The sequence below is a fragment of the Glarea lozoyensis genome (assembly GCF_000409485.1).
Source record: "Glarea lozoyensis ATCC 20868 chromosome Unknown GLAREA9, whole genome shotgun sequence".
Lineage (NCBI taxonomy): Eukaryota > Fungi > Ascomycota > Leotiomycetes > Helotiales > Helotiaceae > Glarea > Glarea lozoyensis.
The window spans coordinates 1,968,946-1,989,665 of record NW_007361004.1 but is presented as its reverse complement, the minus strand read 5'-3'; the positions used below and the strand labels follow the sequence as shown (position 1 = coordinate 1,989,665).

Sequence of the window (20,720 nt, the reverse complement as noted above, 5' to 3'; positions counted from 1 at the left end):
CTGCGTTAACAAAGAGCTTATCTGCTTCTTCTCTAAATATGTTGACGAGAAGTGTAAAAGAAACCAACAAATAATAAAAGTCTCCATGGGCGAGGACGGCAAGGACGGCGAGTGCGAATGGTTTTCAATATTTCTTGCATGGATGCATACCGGGGGGATATAACGTCTGCCGATGCATTGATCGAACTACCAAAAGCAAAAGCAGGCGAAAGCAACGGCGAAAGAGAGAAACGGAAGGAGCTCACAAGAGACCTTTTCTTCCAGCTCGCAGTTTGTTTTGGTCTTGCTGAATGCATTGAGTGTGAGAGGTTCGGAAATGCTATTATGGACTACATGGTTCAGACTATACAGAAACTTGAACCGGCTTCAGACGACACAGACTTCCTGGACTATTATTTTATGACCCGATTGTACAATGTCACCACAAAGGATTCTGCACCTCGAAAATTGTTAATAAACCTTGGTGTGCATGACGATCGATGGGGTAAAGAATTTATGTCCAATCTGCACTCGTTTAAGTATTCATGCGATGGATTTCTCATCGATTATATTCTGGGTTTCCGCAAAGCCCTCGAGGACACGCGTAATGGAGCTCCAGAACATCTGTCTCCTGAGGACGTTTGCAGAAAATACCATGAGCATGAGGATGAAGGGGAAGGTTACAATGCAAGTAATAAGTGTAATGGTTCTGATTTCCACAGGAACCTCCGTGGGCGAGGCCGCCATATTCACTATTTCGGTAGCGGAAGGATGGAGAAGTGATACGGTGCTGCAGAGTGGAAACGGTAACGGCCATCGACGAGAATATTTTCATCAAGTATTGAAAAGGTGTTCACCAAGTTGAGAGGTTTCGCATACAATTTTAACGGGTTGAGAATTTATCACAATGGAGAAACCCGTCAGTGACATAATTAAGGGGGATAGTGTCACTGATGGTCCGTACGTTGACTCCATCCAGCCCTATTTTAGCTACATTCCAATTTCTCCCTCGCAAATCTTCACATCTCTCATCATGACATCATTATATCGTGAACTACAAGATGTAAATGTAATCGTCTCACCCGGTCTTCAGCCTGATGTACGCTTGAAAGTGTTCGATAGGTGGCAATTTCACGTCCATTCGGTGATCCTCAAGCTCTACTCAGCCTTCTTCCGTAAATTTCTGGATCCTTCAAACAGAGATGCGTCCGCGGGAGCGACATCGTTCTCGCAGTTCAAGTACGAGTGGGTGACGGAAATTGATGATGATGGCATGGGATGGCATCTCGTATCGGAGGGGTCGAGAGTAAGTCCGTTTCGTGAAGTTGCAGAGTCTGTCTGATTGATGTATCAGACAAAAGAGCTTAACATGTTGGATTATATGACTGGACACCAAGCATCCGTTGATTTTACTGGTTCTCCGGAGGAAAATTTCAAGCTTCCTTGGCTCTAACCAGAAAGACAAGCCAGCGTTCTCAATAAGCTACTTGGAGCTTTGTATCTCGAACCGTACTCGCTGACTACAGCGGCTGAATTGAACGCGCTTGCAGAGCTAGCCGATTATTATTGCATGTTACGCGTAGTATCTCGGACATTAGATGGGGTACTGTCTAGCAGCAGTGATATTATCCGCTCTATGAGATCAGGTAGTGGCAAAACAGCACGTCTGTTGCTTCCCGCAGCTGCAAAATTGAGGCATCGGCCATTATTCAGCGATTGTATTCTACTGAGTATTGGTAGGTGGTGTGAATCAAGTCACATAGATCTCAGAGACCCAGGATTTGGGGAACTCGTGACGGTTGTTCGCAATAGAATTGCTTTCAAGGTCTCCAAGGCTTTGGGGAATATTATCTCTCTTTCCCTCACATCACAAGATGAAGACGAGGAGGAAGGATCTCTGATCATGGAAGTCGCTAAAGACTTGATCAATTGCAATTACAACACTCAGGTCCCTGGAAGCTCAGAAGTATGTCTTCCACAGTACATCAAGGCAGTCAGTCAGTTACGGTACAGGGCTCCGCATCGCTTTATGTTTAGAGCGGCATGTTTTGAGGTATTGTTAAACAAGCTGTATATATCTCCTAACGTCGATTTTCATTTCACCTGCGATGGTATTAGTGAGGGCTTTCTATGTGACACTGTCAAGGACGAAGAATTGCCATGGAATGTCGAGGAGATGGATTGGTAAAAATATGGTGTCGATGCGCTGGGATTTATCTTTTGATATACTGTGGAGACAGAGAGATGCGCAATTCAATTTTACCATATAGGTTTCGGGTAATATGCTTGCAAGCTTGGATGGGCAGGCTCGCGCAGGACAAAATAGATGTCGGTTACCTACTCACTAATCTTGGACTGAATAATAAAGTCGACTTCGAATAGAGCGTTAGAATTTTTGTTTACTTAAAACAATAAGTGGAATATCTTATGTTGTTTTAGATTGATCCACGAAATATACAATATTTCGTCAACTTATTGGGAGAGAAACTAGGCTTCGACTGCCACTTATTTTGTACACAACGGGGCAGGCTCGCGCAGGACAAAATATACGTCGGTCACCTGCTCATTAATCTTTAGACTAAATAACTCGACTTTAAATAAAACTTACAAAGTTTTAGTTACTCAAAATAATTGACGGAGTATGGTATATTGTTCTAAGTCGATTCACTAATTATACGATATTTCGTCAACTGAATCGGAAAAATATCGTGTTTCGAGTGCCACTTATTTTGTCTACCGCGTGGCAGGTTATCATTTTGTTCTGGAATAGTTGAACTTCAGCTTTAAGTACGAACCTTGGCTTCGCGGCTCCCTCGTCAAAACAGTCTTCAACTTCCCAGCATCTTCTCAACTGTTCCATAAAGATACCACCTTCTCAAGAACAGGAACATCACAAGCATTTGCGATCCGGCCGATCTTCACAAACATAAGATGGCTCTCACCTCCCCACCCGATGCGAACAAACAAGATCCGATCGTCTTCCTCATTTCGCACATGACACCAGATGTTCGCCTTCAAGTTTTCGATCAACCGTTTCACATCCATTCAATGGTACTACGCATACACTCCTCGTTCTTCCGCACTTTCTTGGATTCCGTAGACAAGACAGATATCGCACCATCCGCCACGGGATTTGCGTACGACTCCATTACTGAGATCGATGCTGACGGGCAAGGATGGAACTTGGTTCGATCTGAGAAGAAGGTAAGTTCTCTATTCTAAGGCCGCCAGATCTGCCTTCTTTTCCTATTGTATGAAACTGCGTGTGTTGTACGTTGTATACATATGGCTCCGAACATTGCACAACATCATTTCTACATCTTTCTCTGCTCGGATGAAGCGCCAGACTAGCGATCATTACTATCTCTGACTTATGGTAGATTTATTCAACGTCTTTCAGTAAATTCTCCGGCAACACCAAATACCAGACAGTAGCATTTGGAAAGCTAATGCGCTGTATGTATTATCGTGACCTCAAGCTTGAGGGTGTCGATGAGCTGAAAGTCATATTGGCATTGTCCGACTACTTTGGGATGCTTCGGTCCTTTTCGGGTAATCTTACAGACGCATTGTTCATGAATGGAAGCATTAAGCCGAACGAAAACAACTGTCTGGATCTCTTAGAAATTGCAGTCAAGTGTCGTCACAGGATATTATATAACGATTGCCTTATTCTAGCGATCAATCCATGGCGGGAACCTCGGTATCTGAAGCTCCAGAATGAGACACTGAAGAGTAAGGCAGAAGAGGCGCACATGAAAGTGGCTTCGCGAGTTGAAAAGACTCATTCTCACATATTGAGCTTCGTAGCCGAAGGAAGAATGCAGGATACCAAATTTGTACAGGCTGTGCGTTCCAGCACAGCCTCCGTTGGTTATGGGTTTAACGTTGCTCGATATTTCCGTACGATGAGAGATGCTGGTTGCGATGTTCAAAGGCATGGGAAATATGGTGAAAAACCTCTTTCCGATGTTCTTTCGAGCAATCTGATACTGGACACTAAAGCTGAGAGTGGAGGGTGTCATTCGCCAGACAGCTTCTTCTGCCTCGACATCAAGACCTGTGATTTACCGTGGGATATAATGGAGGTCGATTGGTAAATCTCGCAATCTCCCGTTTCTTAGCTTGGAGAAAGTGGAGCAAATCATGGAAGGATATAAGCTTTGCGGGAATTTCGTCGTCAAAAGAAATGGCACGGAAGATCACTCTAGGAGAAAAGAAGTGGTCAAATGTATTTACAATTGGCACTAGATTTAATGGAGAGAGAATGAACAAAAGATAAAAGAACTTGGAGCAGAAGTTTGTTTTGCTCTTCAGTTCCAATGTGAGTGCTGTTTGTGGATCTGCAGTCTCGAACTCTTGTTCAACCTTGGCTGCCAAAGAAACGAGATGCCTGGAATCAAGAGCTTTGGTGACCTATTTGCCAATCTACCCTCTGAAGCCGAATCAAGTCATTAACCGATACTCTCACGGTTCTTCTTGAAAAACAATATATTTAACAGGTACCTCTACACCGACCTGGGGAGTTTGTTCTCGCTTAGACTAGCGTCAGTCGCGAGGCCAGTCACTTTCTTCCAGAGTTCTCACCTTCCATCAAAATAAATAACACATCAACTTCAATCGCGGACTCAACGCACCCTCCCGCACTATCTCGTCTTCAGCGCGAAGATTTAGCCTCTCGCGATGTCTTCCAGACCTCGAAAGAAGCAAAAACTCGAGGTCGACAACGAGCCTGAAAACAAACCGCCAATCGTCTTCAAATTTAAAGGTTTCGAGCTAGACACGAAGCTCACGGTCTTTTCCCAAGAATTCCACGTACACTCATCTGTCTTGAAAGTCAACTCGATCTTCTTTCGCACGTTTCTAGATTCGGCGGATAAGAAAAAGTCAGATGTCTCAGCGGCTGGCAAGTTCAGATACAAATGGATTACTCAGATCGATGATGATGGTGAAGGTTGGCATTTTGTGTGTGACAATGCGAAGGTCAGTGGCTTGTAACTCATCACAACGCTTCCCCGTGAAGTAAAATACGTACCCATGCTCATTCCCATCTGCAGAACAAAGTCAATTCCACAATTCCCTCGACTTATAAGGACTTTAACCGCCAAGAACACTTCTTTCACACGATCATGAGAGCTATTCATGGGCTGCCATATAATATCAAAGGCTGGGCTGATATCGAATGCTTGACAGACCTGGCGGATTATTATGGCGCCCTCCGATCAGTTTCTGCTGGACTAGGAAGTGCAACGCTTACGGTACCAAATCTATTCGAATCGCTGAAAAAAGAGGCCTTCAAGGTGCTCCCATTGGCGATAAAATTGCGCAATGAGAACTTGTTCAGAGACTGCGTAATCTGGTGCATGGGCCCTTACGACAACCCACAACGCCGAAAGATCAAGGACGAGAATCTTCGTGCAGTCGTCAAAAAAATCTCCGAACGACTCGATGAGAGGGTCAGAGAAGTAGAAGCGCGTATTACCGAGTATTTCCCAAAAACTGGTCGTAAAGTATCCCGATCTTATCCCTCTTATTTCTTGGACAAATCGGAAAGTATGGCGTATGAGATTGGAAAAGGAGAACACTCTGCGGTCTTCGGCGACATCCTCAAAAACAGTCTCATCTTGCAACCAGAACTTGAGGCAGGCGATTACGAAGCTGATAATTATTTTCTGAATGTGAAGTTAACCGCGGAAGATATCCCATGGGACACCAAGGAGGTGGATTGGTAGGATGTGTTAGGGGGAAAGTTTTTCGTGGCTTGGCACTCATAAGTTCGCATCAGGGGTTCAACGACTTGATTGTGCTTGGCTTATCTCTATGATGTCCAAAGTCATCATGGCACTGATGGCAGTTAGTAAGGATATTGCTGGATAATAGCAAGTTATCCAATACAAGTTCAGAGAACATATAGCATTGAAGTAGCAAGCAAATAAACGACATTCAAAACTTTTCTTCTCCGCTTCGTCTAGTGTTTAACATGACTGACAGCATACTTTCTTGCGGTAGAGGGACAAAACATTCTACCTATGTAATTTAATGTCCACACTCCGTTAGCTGGAAACAGTGTGAAAATTAGGAGAGGACAAAATGTATAACAAAACCTTCATCTATTCTCTTAATTTGAAGTGTTATTCACAGCATGTCAGTTCTTTCGACAACAAACTTTCCTTAATATACGACGTAGCAACGTCTTCTTTACGATTAATACCAGTCGAAATTTCTGATGATTCGATAAATTTAATTACAAAAGTTAAGGTATTTCGAGGATTACCTGAAAAAATGTTGTTGAGTAAATATATTTCTCATATTCACCGTAAGATAGAATACATTCATTTCCTGGAGTACGAACGTCCAAGTAAATTGTCGGACAATCATGTTATAGTCTTCCAACCAATTTTTATGTAGACAATCACATTCGTTATATATATTGGTCTCAAAAAAATCAGGACGTACGATTAATTTTCAGAACAAGTCTCTCAGAGATCGGACTCAACATATCATCACATATGATAAAGTCACTAGATATATAGCAACGATCTCTGATCAGAAGAAAGTGATGAATACACAGAGTAATTGACCCACTCGTTGCACATATTGATCAATTATAAAATTTGGTGATCACTTCGGAATACCTTCCACAATGCAAGTCTCTGGCGCAAAGCCCTTAAAACAATATCACTCTGTAACTAGAACACATTCCACTCAGCAAGGCCTACTCGTGAACTTAAACACCAAGTGCTTCACATATGACAACCGTACCACAATGGAAACCCCGTGGTTGATGACAGAATTCTCTTCTCAAAACATAAAAGACCTAAGCCTCAGGCCGGTGACTAACAACCGGTTCCTCCACCACAACAATCCTCCTCGCCTTCTCACTAACGTCCAAGTAATTTGCCATATCCTGGTTCCACTCCTCATCAGTCGCCTCAACCTCCGCTAACTTAGCAGCGAAAGCTCCAAATTTCTCGAACCTCTTAAAAACCATCTCCGAGTACGCGTCGTAATCAAAATCTTCGACTGTTCCTCCGTATACTGTGGCTTGGTAGTTGGCATTTGAATTGTCCGAGGATGCAGGTTGGGCCGGAGTGCGAGTAACACAGTGGCGAGTGTGTGGGAGTGGAAAGGGAGTTCCAACTTTTTTCATGAGGAGAGGGATGTCTTTTGTTTTGTAGTAATTTTTGAAGAATTCCGGGGTGGTTCCAGGCTCACGCCATAAGGATGCGGTGATTGTGTAAGGCATATTAGGTTTTTTGATTGTATTTTTGTTCGAAGAGAGACAAGGTGCTCAAAAACCGATAAATGATTGCACCCAGTGTAAGAAATGAGTTGAGTTGAGTTGAGTAGTGGCCAAGATAATAATTAACTACTCTAACTCAACTCAAACTCAACTCAAGTTATTCATGATTAGTTTGAGTACTTTGAGTAGCGCCACAAACGTGACCTTTAGCCAATTAAGTAGCTCGGAACCTCGGGTCCGCCCCTTAATTACTAGCTAATATACCCCCTACTACTAGCCGCTACCTAGATAGGGGTAATATTAAGAGGCTTACTAATACTAATCAAACTACTTAAACTAATCATGAGTAGTCTGAGTTACTACTCAAACTCAACTCAAGGTACCCTACTTCTCATAATCAACTCAACTCAACTCAAGTTATTCATGATTAGTTTGAGTAGTTTGAGTATTCCTTTCTTTCACTGATTACACTTTCCAAACACGATTTCATAATGTAAAATCCGGTCAAGAGTATGAGCAGGAAGTGGCTGAGGGGTATTGAAACAAAACGCTACTCAGATCTCGATTCTACCAGCACAAAAGAATCAGCTATGGGTGTTACAAATATGTTCGTATTCTACAACATTTCGGGCTGGCATTTACTCAGATACAACGTGCTGAACCACATCAATGCATAGCATTCTACAACAACAAACTTGGAAGGAGGCTCCACAGGATGAGTAATCTTGATATATATGTCGACCAGAGGAGAATCCAAACACTCTGTTATAATCCTGGTCAACGAAGTGATTTGCACATGGCATATCACAAGTTCGCTGTTTCAACATTTGTTGTTGGTAGGTAGAAGTTGACAGGATATGTTGCCAGGTGTAATGCCGGAGTGTTGGAATAACGCCAACCACCCATATATGTTGGAACCAACACTCGGTGAAGAGAACACTACAGTCGTGCATTCTAGATTGCCCTATCAGCCATTGGATCAAAGCATAGTTCTGGCTAGTCGTGCGGTCAGCCTACTGTATCACCTGGATAAGCAGGTGTTGGTTGGTGATAGTCGGTCGGGGGCACTGACTTGAAAACACAACAGTTCTTGAAGTCTTTCCACTGGATATTTTTCCAGTGTCGAGAACGAATTAAACCCGCATCTCTTCCTGTCACATCTCTGACTTCGCAATTTCTTATAACCTCAGACATGGCTTCCAATACTGTCTATCTAATCACCGGTGCGAACAGAGGCATCGGCCACGGTATAGTAGCGAGCTACTTGCAGAAACCAAACAACACAGTCATTGCGACGGTTCGGGATGCCACAAACACAGCCCTGACCAACGACCTCTCATCGTTGCCAACTGGAGAGTCGAGTAAGCTCATAATTCTCGGTCTTGAAGCTACCCACGAGTCAGAATATAGCGAGCTCTTCCACAAGATTACTTCCGAACACGAAATTGACCATATCGATGTTGTCGTTGCAAACGCAGGAATCAACTATGACTTGGACCCTGTAGCAACGACTTCGATCGCAAAGATGAAGGAATACATGGAAGTCAACGCTTACGGTCCTTTGCTTCTATTCCAAGCCACCCTTCCACTTCTTGAGAAGAGCGCAACACCTAAATTTGTAGGAATGGGAAGCTTGATATCTTCATTGGGGAACTTGGAGAGATGTCCAATTCCTATGACTCCTTACGCCACAAGCAAGATTGTTGTGCATTGGCTTTCTAGGAAGATTCACTTCGAGCATAGCAACATTATCAGCTTCGTCGTCGACCCTGGGTAAGCTATCTCAAAGTCTTCTCATTGAATGTAAATTTACTGACAGGCCTAGCTTTGTCCAATCGGATTTGGGCAACAAGAATGCTGCTAAGCTCGGAATGGGTGAAGCACCAACGACCATCGTAGATGCCGTCAATTTCATTACAACAACCGTGAGTTTCCTTGATGCTTCGAAGAGTGAACTAGCTAAGTCTTCTAGATTGATGGTGCGACCAAAACGGAAACTTCTGGGCACTTTCCAACCATCGAGGGTGGGGACATGCTTTGGTGAGCAGCAAAGCCAGCCTTGTCTTTGAGAGCTATCTAGGATGAACAGTACGGAACATGTTTCCAAATACTGTCACAAGGGAATCAATGTAATTACTACCAGTTCAATCACTTAGAGTAGGACTTTCAGGTGAAAACATGCAGAGGTTTTTGTGCAGCTATTGGTAGATCAGCCTCAAAATGATACTTGTGCTTAGATTTCAATAACAACGATATCAGATACAAATGTAAATTACAGGCTCTAGTGCAGGTTCCGCAAGTCTTAATCGCGCATTAAATTTTAAGGTCAAGCAGAGCAAAGTCACCTCATCCTGATTCCTGACTCCGAAACATGCCGCGGATTTTTAAAGTCTATCCGACTCAACTCAGCACTACTGATGAAGTGTTGAAGAACTTAGAACTTTGGGTAATGGCACTCACGTCACCTTCTGGAAAATAAGAGGTGTAGTACTCGTAACTTGACGAAGCTGTGCTGAACGAAATTTGAATCACGTGATTCGCCTCCTCCTCAACCCCTATATATTGCCATCAGTGAAAGTAAAACGCCATTATTACAAGGAAAACTCATCATCTCCGAGCAAACGAACGATTGAACACATATCTGCTAGAAATAAGCCCAAAAGAACAAGCACGGATGCAGAGAAAGTATAGCTTTCATTTCCACCTAGTACTCAGATGTCATTCGAAGTCACCACTTCGTTTCTAAGCGAGAGAAAACGGAGCACTAATAGTCAGTAGTGACTTCCGGAGATATTGTGTCAAACGAGCGCATGACAAAGATCACACATAAGGGCAGTACTAACTCATCATGCACATACTCATCGGATACATTGTGGTCAGGACGATTTTTCGTTGTTATTTCTGTCCTGAAACCTTATCTGACCCGGCTCTGTCCGACCACACCTTCCTCGCAAACCTTTACCCAGAACTTAACAAATCCACAAGACTCTTCCAAACTACGTCTCTCCCCTGCCCGACGCAATAAAAAAAGGTAGCAAGATTCGCGAAAATGGATTAACTCCTCGGTAAATCTCATATCTTCGTGATGAGTATGCGCTCTCTAATCAAAACAGCAAATACTGCAAAATATCGGAAAATGGATCAACATTCTCGTAGACCCTGTCAGTGCACTCTGGGGTGGTATCGCTCAGCTTCGCTTGGATACTTGGGTGGCCGAAGACCTCTGGACTGTGGAGGATCTACATGGCGACCAAGAAGGTTCTCAAAGAAAAGAAATGCTTAGAGTTGTGATCATGGCCGGTCAAACTCCCATGACGCTTGGCTTGGGGAGAACTTGACAAAAGAGTTCATTATCCGGGGCATTCTTTCAATGATTGAAGCAGCATATCCTGTCCGCCATGATGAGACTGTCGAGACTGATGCAATCGATAAATGCCCTCAAAGCATTAAAACTCTTCGGTGGACTTTACACGACGCCGAAAAATCGAAAACATGGGATTTGTTTCGTTCCGAAAAAGCCACCAGAACACTAGCTCGAGAGATTGTAAAAGCGTTTGCAGACCATAAGAGTCTCCGTGACACCTTAAAAGATCTCAAAGGGAACCAAGGGTGGCCAACCGGCAAAAGTGCTGGTCCAACGACCAAAGGGTTTCCAACCTTGAAAATGCCATTGATGGTGTTCTCAACGAAACTATCGAAGAAAAGTCCCCTATCGATCAAAATCGTCGATTTAGAAAGACAAACTTTTCACGGGACTTGGAGGCAGCCATTCGAGCTGTGTGCGACGCAAGGATCTCATTCATCAACGGTCTTTTGCTCCCAATCGTGGTTCATTTCGTTACTACGGGAGCTGCATTCTATCAAGCCTACAACAAACTTGGAGACAATGATACGGCACACAGTCTTGCATACGGAGCTCTGTATTCGTGGCTTCTGATCGTCGTTGTCGTAGGAAATTGTGTTGCCGCAAGCGCAAATGCAAAAGTCGTAGCAACGGCAGTCAAGAATCAGTTTACGCTGGGAGGCTCTCGAGTGCCACTTCGTCGTTGGTACACCAATGTAGTCGAATGGGAATGTGGGCTCACTGACATTGGAGTGAGTACTAGACTCTCCCGGCGGATGGGGAAAAGTGATGTTGCTGCTTCGACAAATGCTTTTGGTCCTCGATTCTACCTTAGATTCGCCATCGGTCAGTTCCTATCGTGGGCCTGTGTGGCATTCTTTGGTTCTTGTGCCATCACAATCTCTTACACTACGCCTACCGTGGGCTGGGGCTGTAGGTCGCTCAACCACTTGCTTTATATTGTGTTTTCCGCATTAGTAGCCCTTTTCCAGGTGGTCCGGCAGCATCTTGCGATCAAGTACACGCCGAGACAAGATGTCGCGGAGCAAATTGCTGAGAAGCAAGATACCAAGAAGCGATATGTTGAGGGTGAAAATGACGGGTTGATGGCTTCGAATATCTCAGAGTCCAAAACCTCGCCATATATTCGGATCAGCCGAATTATCTATGGCGTTCTCGTCGGTATCAACGCGTTCATCCTGATATGTGGCACGATATTTCATTTTGTCGGCCTTTATCGCAGCAACTCCTGCTCTGCAATATTCACCAAGCCCAGTAGCGCTGTCATCCAACTTGCTAAACATACACAATTGCATCTTGATCAAGCTCGACGTTATTGGTGGTCCACTGGATATGTAGCATATTGTATTGCGTGGATCATCTGTGCGATTGCGATCGCGGTGAGGAAGTACATTCATTTGGCTCTGGATATCAGATTTAATGGCTCTGAGGAGTAAGTAGTTTTCATTTCAGATTAGAACACCACGCTAACATGTGTTTAGAACCGCGGAGGAAGAGACCTCGACAACTAATATTGAGAAAGGTCATGTTGTCGTGAAAGCAAGAGAAGGGAACACCGTTTCTGAGGAAGATAGAGACCCCTTTACTGTCTCTTAGAATATCGTGGGACTTGATCCCTTACTCCATCTTTCTCGGACTTTGCCATTTGGAACAGTTTCCGATTGCGCTATGTAAAGCGAAACATAATGACAGTAAGAAAGATGGTAATAGTCCGAGCAGTTATCATCAAAAAGTGATACACTCATCCATGAAGATAGGTTGTTGTTGAGACCTACAATCGTGCCGAGACTCTCTTCTTTCCTCGCTTACTGTAATGTGTTTGACTATGATACCCCGGCACAGTCCTGCCTACCTTACTCATCTTCTTCTGCTTTCTCTCCACTTCATCTTCACGTTAACTTCTTTCACCTTCAACCACTACTTCTCGATCTATCTGGCAACACGATCAAAACACCAAATCGAGTCAAACCACTATTTCACAATGACCACAAATGCCGATCCAGCTCCTCCACCGTTTAAAAAGCAAAAGAGAGAACCAAAACCTAAACCACCAGTAATTTTCAAATTGAAAGGCCTACCGCTCGATACTCGCCTTAAAGTGTTCTCTCAAGAATTTCATGTTCATTCGACAATTCTAAAAACGAACTCGATCTTCTTTCGTACATTTTTGGACTCAGCGGATAAATCAAACAGCCCAACTACGCTTCTCAGCGGCGAATTCACTTATGACTGGTCACCAAAGTCGATGAAGATGGAAAGGGATGGAGCCTAGTTTGTGACAATGCTCAGGTTAGTATACAGACACCGCTTTATTTTTCTTGACCGTCAATGGTAAAAAAATCGATGTATCTAAAGACATGCATTCAATTTGGGTTAAAGGCTGATGGGCATCTCCAGAACAAAGCCGGCTCGGAAAAGACCTTCGCAGGCAATAAAACCAAAGAGTGTGCTAAGTTTGATACGCTTCTGAGAGCTGTTTACAACATGCCATACGAAATTGCAGCATGTCATGAAATCTTTGCCCTCACAGAAATAGCCAATTATTATGGAATGCTTCGATCTCTCTCTGCTAGTATCACAGGACCCATTGTTTCAAACAAAGTTATTGGAGCATTTTTAGAGCCTTTGGCAGAAGACATGCTTCCAAGGGCTGTCAAATTGCGCAACAAGGCACTCTACAAAGAATGCTTGATATATTGTCTTGGTCCCTACAACGAACCAAGATATGATAGTTTGAAAGACCATGCGAAGATCTATCTATCTGCGGAGAAAGTGTACCAAAGACTTTCAGTCAAGGTGTCCCAAAGATTACAGGATATATTGGAGAATGTTGCTCGTGAATTTAGTCCTGAATGGGAAGAAGATCAACTAAAAAAACTTATTAAGGCAATAGTCAAATCCAGAGTCATTGCACCCGAAGACGACGCGTCTATCCCCGAATTCTTTCGAAACCTTGAGGGACAAAACGATTTTTATGATTGCGGTTGCTGTCATGATTTGCTAGACAATCAGTTGGTATTTAACATAGATGCTGTTGCAGGCAAAGGAGGGTTTCGCGAGTATTTCCTCGTAGCTGATCTAGAGGAAGAAGATTACCCATGGGACACCAAGGAGATGGATTGGTGAAATACGCGCAATATGAGACATAGAAATCTTGATTTGGATTCTTCCAAAATGTTGCATCCGGAGACCGGTACTTCAGAACACACGTTAACGATACAAAGAGGAAGTTCCCTCAGTTCTAATCGAATGGTGTGCCTCAAATCACATCTCACGAGTAAAGACAGGAGATCTCTTACCTGAATTTCGAACGCAACACATTGCACTTCATTCATCGGAAATCTGGCGAAACAATTTATCACCAATAATTTTCAAAACGCAATCATAACAGCTTCCGCAGTTAACCGGTGGGAGAAGCATATCACATATCATTTGTCTTCAGCGCAGCATTTCTCTGCCTATGGCACTAGCAAAAGCCAATTTCATTTCGCGTCACTTCCCACATATCATATCACAGCAGGACAACTATTTGCACTTTCGTAGGAACAAAATTCATTGAATCAATTGGATTTCCGTATTGCAGCGTAGGATCGAGATCAAACTGGGAGGGGAAAGTCTTGACCTTTTCAAATTGTGCCCATAACAGAAGTTGCAGGATGACAATGGGAAAGATAAGAGTTATCGGAATCGTATATCCAGCACACGTAGACCGGGACACTCAATAATCATGGGAAATGAAAGAGATTCATCATAATATCAAATTCTCATAAAATTCTCGTCTTAAAAATCTAATCACAAAAAAAGGAAATTCACCTCCCCTTCTTGCCCCCGTCGTCATAAACTCCAACAAATGAAATCCACCTTGTCTTCCCCTTAAAATCCCGACCCAAGAAAAGAAAAATCCATCCATCCAAAAACCCCAAGCCTGACGTCCCAAGAATAAGAAAAATGTTATGTTACATCCATCGCTACGTAGCGACCATGAAAGAAAAGAAAAAGAAGTCTGGAAGAAGTGAAGGCTGAAAAGAAATGCTGAAATGACTGTAGTCCGATATCCGGCTGGCAGAGTGGTCGAGAGCGTGTTGAAATGAAATGAAATGAGTGTCGTCAAAATGGGTGATGATACAGATATTGTTGTACAGATGAGGTATCCCAAGAAGCTTTGGAGCTCAGCATCTAGAAGACATATCCAATGAGTCTGTTCGCAATATCCGAAGAATAACTGCTAGTAGCCCCACCCACACTCAAATCATTACTCTCCACCAGCGAATTCTCGCCAGAGTTATAAAGTCTCATCGCAACATACGCCTGCATGCTCATCTCAGTGGCCTTATGCAACTCCTTCGCCTTGCTCATAAGCTGTTTGAGCCCATCGCCGGCCTTAGTTCCAGCCGTACCGTCCATAACCATACCCTTGATCTTATCGGTAGGACAGTCCGCCTCGCCGACATCAGCGCAGGAGTTCTCGCCCTCGTGGGACTGCATGATACCTGGGTTCTTGACGGGGACGCCGGGGGAGACAGTGCCCTTGACGCGAACGCAACCGTTGGACTCTTGGAGGATGGCGACGAGGATGTATCGGTCGTCGACGCCGGTTTCTTGGGAGACGGATTTGATGGCGGATTTGATGTCCTCAATTTCTTTGGGCTTGTTTTGGATGACAGTTGCGCCGGGACTGACAGTGTTAGGTTGGCAGCCCTTGGTGAGGGCGTATTGGTTGTTCTTCCAGAGGTCGTCGAAGGAGAGCCATTCTTTCTCGGATGGCCAGCCGGATTCGACGGAGCCGTCGCCTTTGAACATTGTGCCTTTACCCTGCTTTGCGGCTCCGCCTGAACCTCCACCTCCACCGGTAGATGGGGTTTCTTTTGATCCGGATTCTGATGTGCTTGATCCGGCGGGTTTTCCTTCCCCGCCTGGTGGTGGAGAAGGTACAACTCCAGTTGAGGTGGCAGTAATGGTTGCCGTAGGGGTAGGATTGGCAGGTGTTGGACTACCACCCCCAATAGGTTCTTGATTCGGATTTGGTACCGGAATATCGGGGTTGACTGATGGCGCGGCGGGAGTTCCGATGATCGACGACGATGGTGCTGCTTGCCAAGTGTATGCTCCTTCATTTGGAGGACGACTATACGCTCCCTCATTTGCAGGTCGATCATATTGTCCGTTTTCACCTCCAGATGGAGCAGCAACCGGTAGTGCGAGTATTGGACCCGCGAAAGTTAGTGCCAGGAGGGCCAAAGATCTGGTCATTGATGAAACAATCGCCATGGCTATTATCAAAATAGCCGAATAGGAAATCGAAATGAGAAACGATGCTTGAAAGATAAATGCAGGAAAGATAGAAAGAGACAGAGAAGTAGAGAATGAATGATGTTGATGCTGATGTGAAGTGGAGTATTTTAGGACACTACAATTGTTATATACAGAAATGGATCTTGTTCATGTGCTCCAACTCATCCACACCAACTCCACATGCTCCAGATACAACTTTCAAAGTCGATCACGAGGAGGAGGAAGTGAAGAGGTGTGGCTGCGAATGAGGATTGGGACGTAGGTGTTAGAGGATGGAGATCTCTGAACATCTCGCCTAGGTCGAGGATGAGAAACAAAAAGTCATGCGCAAAAATGGAAGCTGAAAGCTTTTTCGCTTCTCAAAATGTTGCTGTGACAATTCTGCAACTTGAGATGGCCAAGTTTATTCAAAGAACAAAACCACACCTATCTCCACGATGTGAGATTACCAAGATGACAAGCGTCGTGGAACGACTGTTTTCAATGGCCATAGGGCGTAACCGAGAACGGTTACTGTATGCAATACTCAGGGAATGCTACTGCGCCAAGGGATTGCTGGGCCCTATGAAGGGAATAAGATGTAAGAAAATTTACATACAGCAGGTTCATACAAGAAGAAAATTGTGGGTCGACTGTGTAAATCGAGACGACCACGTGCGGTGCAGATTCGAGCTTGCTTACCTGGGGCGATGAGATGCCCATGGGATCCAAGTACTGAGTGTGTATATACTCTGAGCCGTCGACTGACAGAATTACAACTTCCTTGAAGTCGTTGGTGTACCACCAATATGTCAAGATTTGTTTGTCTGAAACTTGGAGATGATGCACTTCAGCATGTTGCGTTGCTCCTCTGCGTCTTCTGATGGCAGGCAAGATGACTCCAACCAACAAATACTCACTCAAGAAATCTGCCTCTTTTTCATTCCTCTCACCATCCATCTTACGGTGTAGTAGCTGCTATAGGGACATGCAGAAATGTCATGCATGGTAGGAATGATCGTGTGAAATAAATCGACAGGCCGACCATGAGCGACAAGGATTTGATTGGCATGGTTTTTGAGTGAAGGTGTTGATTTCCAGTAAATCGCTGTAGACATGATAATCGATAAGCCCTAGTTGACTTTGATGGGGCTGAATCTCGTATCGAGCACGTAGGATGTAATCGTCGTGGGAATAAAGGTGGCTGAAGATCCTGCGGCCCACGACTATCTAGCGAATCAGGCTCTTGCAGAATGCGAAAAACAAAGGATTCTTGAATTCATGGCTCCTGGAATTGATCCTCGATGACATTCTCTTGTAGAGGGATGCATTTATTGCTAAAGAATCATGGGATGATTGATCGTGGCGTCTGAAGGTGCTGTAAACATCGCGCGCAGCGTTGTTGTGGAGGTGAAGAGAACAGGCTGAATATGTTTGCGCAGGACGGGGAACACCCAGAACCGATCAGCTGACCTTCGACTGTTGATGTTTGAATATAACAAAATCGGCCGCACCACCCACGCACATCCAAGAACGCCCAATATACAAACACAGGATGGATGGCAAAATGAAATTTTGTTGTTTATATGATGTGTTGGTATTTACCTAAGGTATCACGTCCTGTTGAAAAACATTCCCCGGGAAACTCCTGCTGTACCCACCCAAACCCATTTTTACTAACCGTCATTCAGATACATTATTGAGTTGCCTCATTCATCTAAGCATAAAGCTTCTTCTCATAACTCTCCATGTTGACACCGCCTTCTAATTGTGCACTTGCAGTTCTCAATTCGAATCGAGTAACGCCGCTAGCAACTGCTGCGTGGAGCTCCGCCAAACTCTTCTGGCCACAGTCTTGAAGAGAATGCTTCAGACCGGCAGCAAGATATGGAACAAACTTCGTGACAGATCCTCGGTGGGCAACAGCTCCGGACACACCTTGCGCGACGAGAACGCTGTCACCCTCAGAGAAGTATCTGGCAGTACCAGCGTTCTGCTTCTGGCTATCCTTGGCGCCAGATCCAGCCTTCTTGTCTTGCATTGCGTCAATGCTACCCATACCACGGTAAGCCTTGACAAGTTTACCCTCGCGACTGACAAAAGAAGTACCGGGAGATTCTGTAGTACCAGCTAGAAGACCACCCATCATGATAGTGGTAGCACCGAGCGCGAGACCCTTGACGATGTGGCCAACGTTTTGGATACCACCATCAGCCATACATGGGACACCGAATCTGGCTGCGAAAGAGCTGACATTGTAGACAGCTGCAGCTTGTGGCCGACCGACAGCCATAACTTCTTGTGTGATGCAAGCACTGCCACTTCCCATACCGATACGAAGACCATCGACGCCAGCGGCGATCAACGAGGCTGCTTGCTCCCGGGTGACAACGTTGCCTCCAATCACATCCAATCCGGGATATTTGTTCTTGATGTACTTGATCATCTCGATCTGGTACATGCTGTTTCCCTGACTACTGTCCAAGATGACTACATCGAGTCCAGCATCAACTAACTTTTGCAGACGAGTCTTGTCTTCTGGTCGGGTACCGATGGCAGCGGCGCAAATCAATTGCTTGGAGTCGGGCAGCTTTGAGGCAAGCGGGAAATGAAGATTTTTCATCAAATCGGAACGGGAGATCATAGAAACCAAATTACCATCAGAGTCCACGATTGGGAGCTTTCCCTTTTTAGACTTGGCAAGTATCGCATTGGCTTCCACCAGAGTTGTGCCATGAGCAGCAGTAATAAGATCAGTGACCATTACTGCAGAGACGGGAGCGTCATCATTATCCTCGAATTGGATATCTCGGTTGGTGACGATACCGATCAACTTGGAGCCAAGCTTCCCATTCTCTGCGAAAGAACGTGTTAGCGGCATTTGCTGATATGTGCAGGAGAACATATTGAGAATTTTCTGTTTCTGATCATAAAGAGCATAGATTGTTTCCCCACGACCTTGCGGTCAATACGGATGAACGAAAGTTATTTGTAAATTTTGCTAATCATAGAAAATTGTGGCAGGTAGGGCAGGTTAAGGAGGCAATGCGACGTACCAGTTACAGGGAAACCACCGAATCCCCATTTCTCCTTGAGCGCCTTAACCTCAGCAACAGTGGTGTCGCGCTGCAACACTACTGGGTCGAGAATAAAGCCATTTTCATAGCGCTTGACTTTCTGAACCATCTCGGCTTGTTCGTCAGCAGAGCAATTGTGGTGAATAACACCTAATCCTCCTTGCAATGCGATATGGATGGCCATTTCGTGCTCGGTGACTGTGTCCATGGGCGACGAGACGAAGGGAGTCTTGAGAGTGATTCGTTTGGTGACTGGCGATTCAAGACTGACGTCGGAGGCTGCAAAGCCAATATACCCAGGAAGGACAAGAAAGTCATTGTAGGTCAATCCGCCGTGTTTCTTGGAGTCAATGAGGGACTTGACATCTAGGCCATCGCGTTCTTCGTACTCTTCGAGAAGAGACAAAGCCTTGCTTGGGTCCAAGAGATCGGTCCCGAAATGAGAAGGCTGAGACTTGGTACCGTTCGTGTGAGGCATCTTGACGTCTGGTAAACAGTAAACAACAAATCAAGAACAGAAGAACAGAGAAGTTAGAAGATTAGACAACGTGTGTTGCTCGAATTGCAGTGGCACAGTCGTCGGGTGCTAGGTTGAATCTTCGTTCTTCCTTTTCCCAAGAGGGAAAGGAAAACGACAAAGAATTTTTGTCCGACAGAAATTTTGGCGGTGGGGAGCTTCGCGGGGATGACGCTAGTGGAAGAACCGTTGGCCGAGTTCCGCTGTCACTCCGATGCTTGACCGCCCGAGCTGTGTACATACCTAGGTCATGACGAGTCAAGAACACAACATTGCTGGAGGAATATCGAATTCCAATTCTGTAGTACATTGCCGCAGGGAACTATCCTAAGTAAAACGATTTTGAGAATAAGCTTTAAGAACGTATGTAGCAGGCCTATTTCTCCATAGAACCTCTTATCACTTCCTTCCCTCTCTCCAAGCCCAATTTTCTGCCCGTAGACCCGCCACGACTTACATCCATCCATGGATATCATTTGGACTTTCATTTTGGCCAACAAGTGTATGGAGAGGAGAGCCAATTGTTGAGTAATCTGCGAGTTTTGACTGGAAAGTTCTATGTTCGGTACCAGTTGCTTTCCTAACTAGCTGTTCTCCTGTGGTGCTCGGCTCTTCGTTGCACTCGAACAAGGACCGAATTCTGTATTAACACAAGTTTTGGTTACCGGGAGTGAAGATAGATTTCGGCCTATAGATAAATTCGCAGAATCTAGCAAAATAAAACCGAAGTATTCATCTTTGTTTGACCTACACACCAGGTGCATAAACTTCCCGCGTTGTCAGGTCTCCGACAACAATTCGTTTGCTGGAAGGTTTTTCGTCGTCGCTCCGCCAACGCATCGCTTATGTAATATGTTTTCTCCGCTGTCCGACAAAGATCAGTGCACCCCTCGTCAATGAGATCTTTACAGCCAAAACGCCGGTTTCGATGCGCCGGTAGAAGTCATCATAATAATTTCCGAGTTTTACAGAAACGGAAGAAAAGTCACAGAAATTGTCTTCTGTATATCTCGCATTCAACTTCACCTATATTCGCGACTCTCAATACCTGGCGCTGGGCGCTCCCGCTTCGTGCTGCGGTAATATCAACAAACAGAAAACCTCTCCAGGTCGGCGCAAATTCGACAACATTGGACCAGATAACTCCTCACGGTGCTGGGACTCTTTAGGTGCGGCAGGGAGAAAGAAAGGATTGGAATCTGATGGTCGCAACTTGGCAGTCTTGTGCTTTATTTATGGTCGTCGACGAAAAACGCGAGATTGATATAT

General features: G+C 44.7%; 10 protein-coding genes across 10 annotated transcripts; 7 read left to right on the top strand and 3 right to left on the bottom strand.

Moving 5' to 3' along the window:
- Positions 1 to 138: 138 nt before the first annotated feature.
- GLAREA_08602 (uncharacterized protein) lies at positions 139 to 762 on the top strand (the record flags this gene model as incomplete). The annotated part of the gene is made up of 1 exon (XM_008090646.1): positions 139 to 762. One exon carries the CDS (start codon positions 139 to 141, stop codon positions 760 to 762), a length of 624 nt encoding a protein of 207 aa, XP_008088837.1.
- Positions 763 to 886: 124 nt separating this feature from the next.
- On the top strand, positions 887 to 2,167 carry GLAREA_08601 (POZ; the record flags this gene model as incomplete). The annotated part of the gene is made up of 3 exons (XM_008090645.1): positions 887 to 1,285; positions 1,334 to 1,394; positions 1,446 to 2,167. 3 exons carry the CDS (start codon positions 887 to 889, stop codon positions 2,165 to 2,167), a joined length of 1,182 nt encoding a protein of 393 aa, XP_008088836.1.
- Positions 2,168 to 2,910: 743 nt separating this feature from the next.
- Positions 2,911 to 4,079, top strand: GLAREA_08600 (uncharacterized protein; the record flags this gene model as incomplete). The annotated part of the gene is made up of 2 exons (XM_008090644.1): positions 2,911 to 3,183; positions 3,360 to 4,079. The coding sequence occupies 2 exons, from the start codon at positions 2,911 to 2,913 to the stop codon at positions 4,077 to 4,079; spliced, it is 993 nt and encodes a 330-aa protein (XP_008088835.1).
- Positions 4,080 to 4,662: 583 nt separating this feature from the next.
- Positions 4,663 to 5,711, top strand: GLAREA_08599 (uncharacterized protein; the record flags this gene model as incomplete). Its single annotated transcript, XM_008090643.1, has 2 exons — positions 4,663 to 4,962; positions 5,037 to 5,711. The coding sequence occupies 2 exons, from the start codon at positions 4,663 to 4,665 to the stop codon at positions 5,709 to 5,711; spliced, it is 975 nt and encodes a 324-aa protein (XP_008088834.1).
- A 1,085-nt stretch (positions 5,712 to 6,796) lies between these two features.
- GLAREA_08598 (uncharacterized protein) lies at positions 6,797 to 7,225 on the bottom strand (the record flags this gene model as incomplete). The annotated part of the gene is made up of 1 exon (XM_008090642.1): positions 6,797 to 7,225. The coding sequence occupies one exon, from the start codon at positions 7,223 to 7,225 to the stop codon at positions 6,797 to 6,799; it is 429 nt and encodes a 142-aa protein (XP_008088833.1).
- A 1,189-nt stretch (positions 7,226 to 8,414) lies between these two features.
- Positions 8,415 to 9,266, top strand: GLAREA_08597 (NAD(P)-binding Rossmann-fold containing protein; the record flags this gene model as incomplete). Its single annotated transcript, XM_008090641.1, has 3 exons — positions 8,415 to 8,995; positions 9,048 to 9,147; positions 9,195 to 9,266. 3 exons carry the CDS (start codon positions 8,415 to 8,417, stop codon positions 9,264 to 9,266), a joined length of 753 nt encoding a protein of 250 aa, XP_008088832.1.
- Positions 9,267 to 10,592: 1,326 nt separating this feature from the next.
- Positions 10,593 to 12,182, top strand: GLAREA_08596 (uncharacterized protein; the record flags this gene model as incomplete). The annotated part of the gene is made up of 3 exons (XM_008090640.1): positions 10,593 to 10,774; positions 10,822 to 12,018; positions 12,068 to 12,182. 3 exons carry the CDS (start codon positions 10,593 to 10,595, stop codon positions 12,180 to 12,182), a joined length of 1,494 nt encoding a protein of 497 aa, XP_008088831.1.
- A 385-nt stretch (positions 12,183 to 12,567) lies between these two features.
- On the top strand, positions 12,568 to 13,712 carry GLAREA_08595 (uncharacterized protein; the record flags this gene model as incomplete). Its single annotated transcript, XM_008090639.1, has 2 exons — positions 12,568 to 12,639; positions 12,984 to 13,712. 2 exons carry the CDS (start codon positions 12,568 to 12,570, stop codon positions 13,710 to 13,712), a joined length of 801 nt encoding a protein of 266 aa, XP_008088830.1.
- A 1,050-nt stretch (positions 13,713 to 14,762) lies between these two features.
- Positions 14,763 to 15,854, bottom strand: GLAREA_08594 (uncharacterized protein; the record flags this gene model as incomplete). Its single annotated transcript, XM_008090638.1, has 1 exon — positions 14,763 to 15,854. The coding sequence occupies one exon, from the start codon at positions 15,852 to 15,854 to the stop codon at positions 14,763 to 14,765; it is 1,092 nt and encodes a 363-aa protein (XP_008088829.1).
- A 1,720-nt stretch (positions 15,855 to 17,574) lies between these two features.
- On the bottom strand, positions 17,575 to 19,412 carry GLAREA_08593 (Inosine monophosphate dehydrogenase (IMPDH); the record flags this gene model as incomplete). Its single annotated transcript, XM_008090637.1, has 2 exons — positions 17,575 to 18,713; positions 18,914 to 19,412. 2 exons carry the CDS (start codon positions 19,410 to 19,412, stop codon positions 17,575 to 17,577), a joined length of 1,638 nt encoding a protein of 545 aa, XP_008088828.1.
- Positions 19,413 to 20,720: the final 1,308 nt, after the last annotated feature.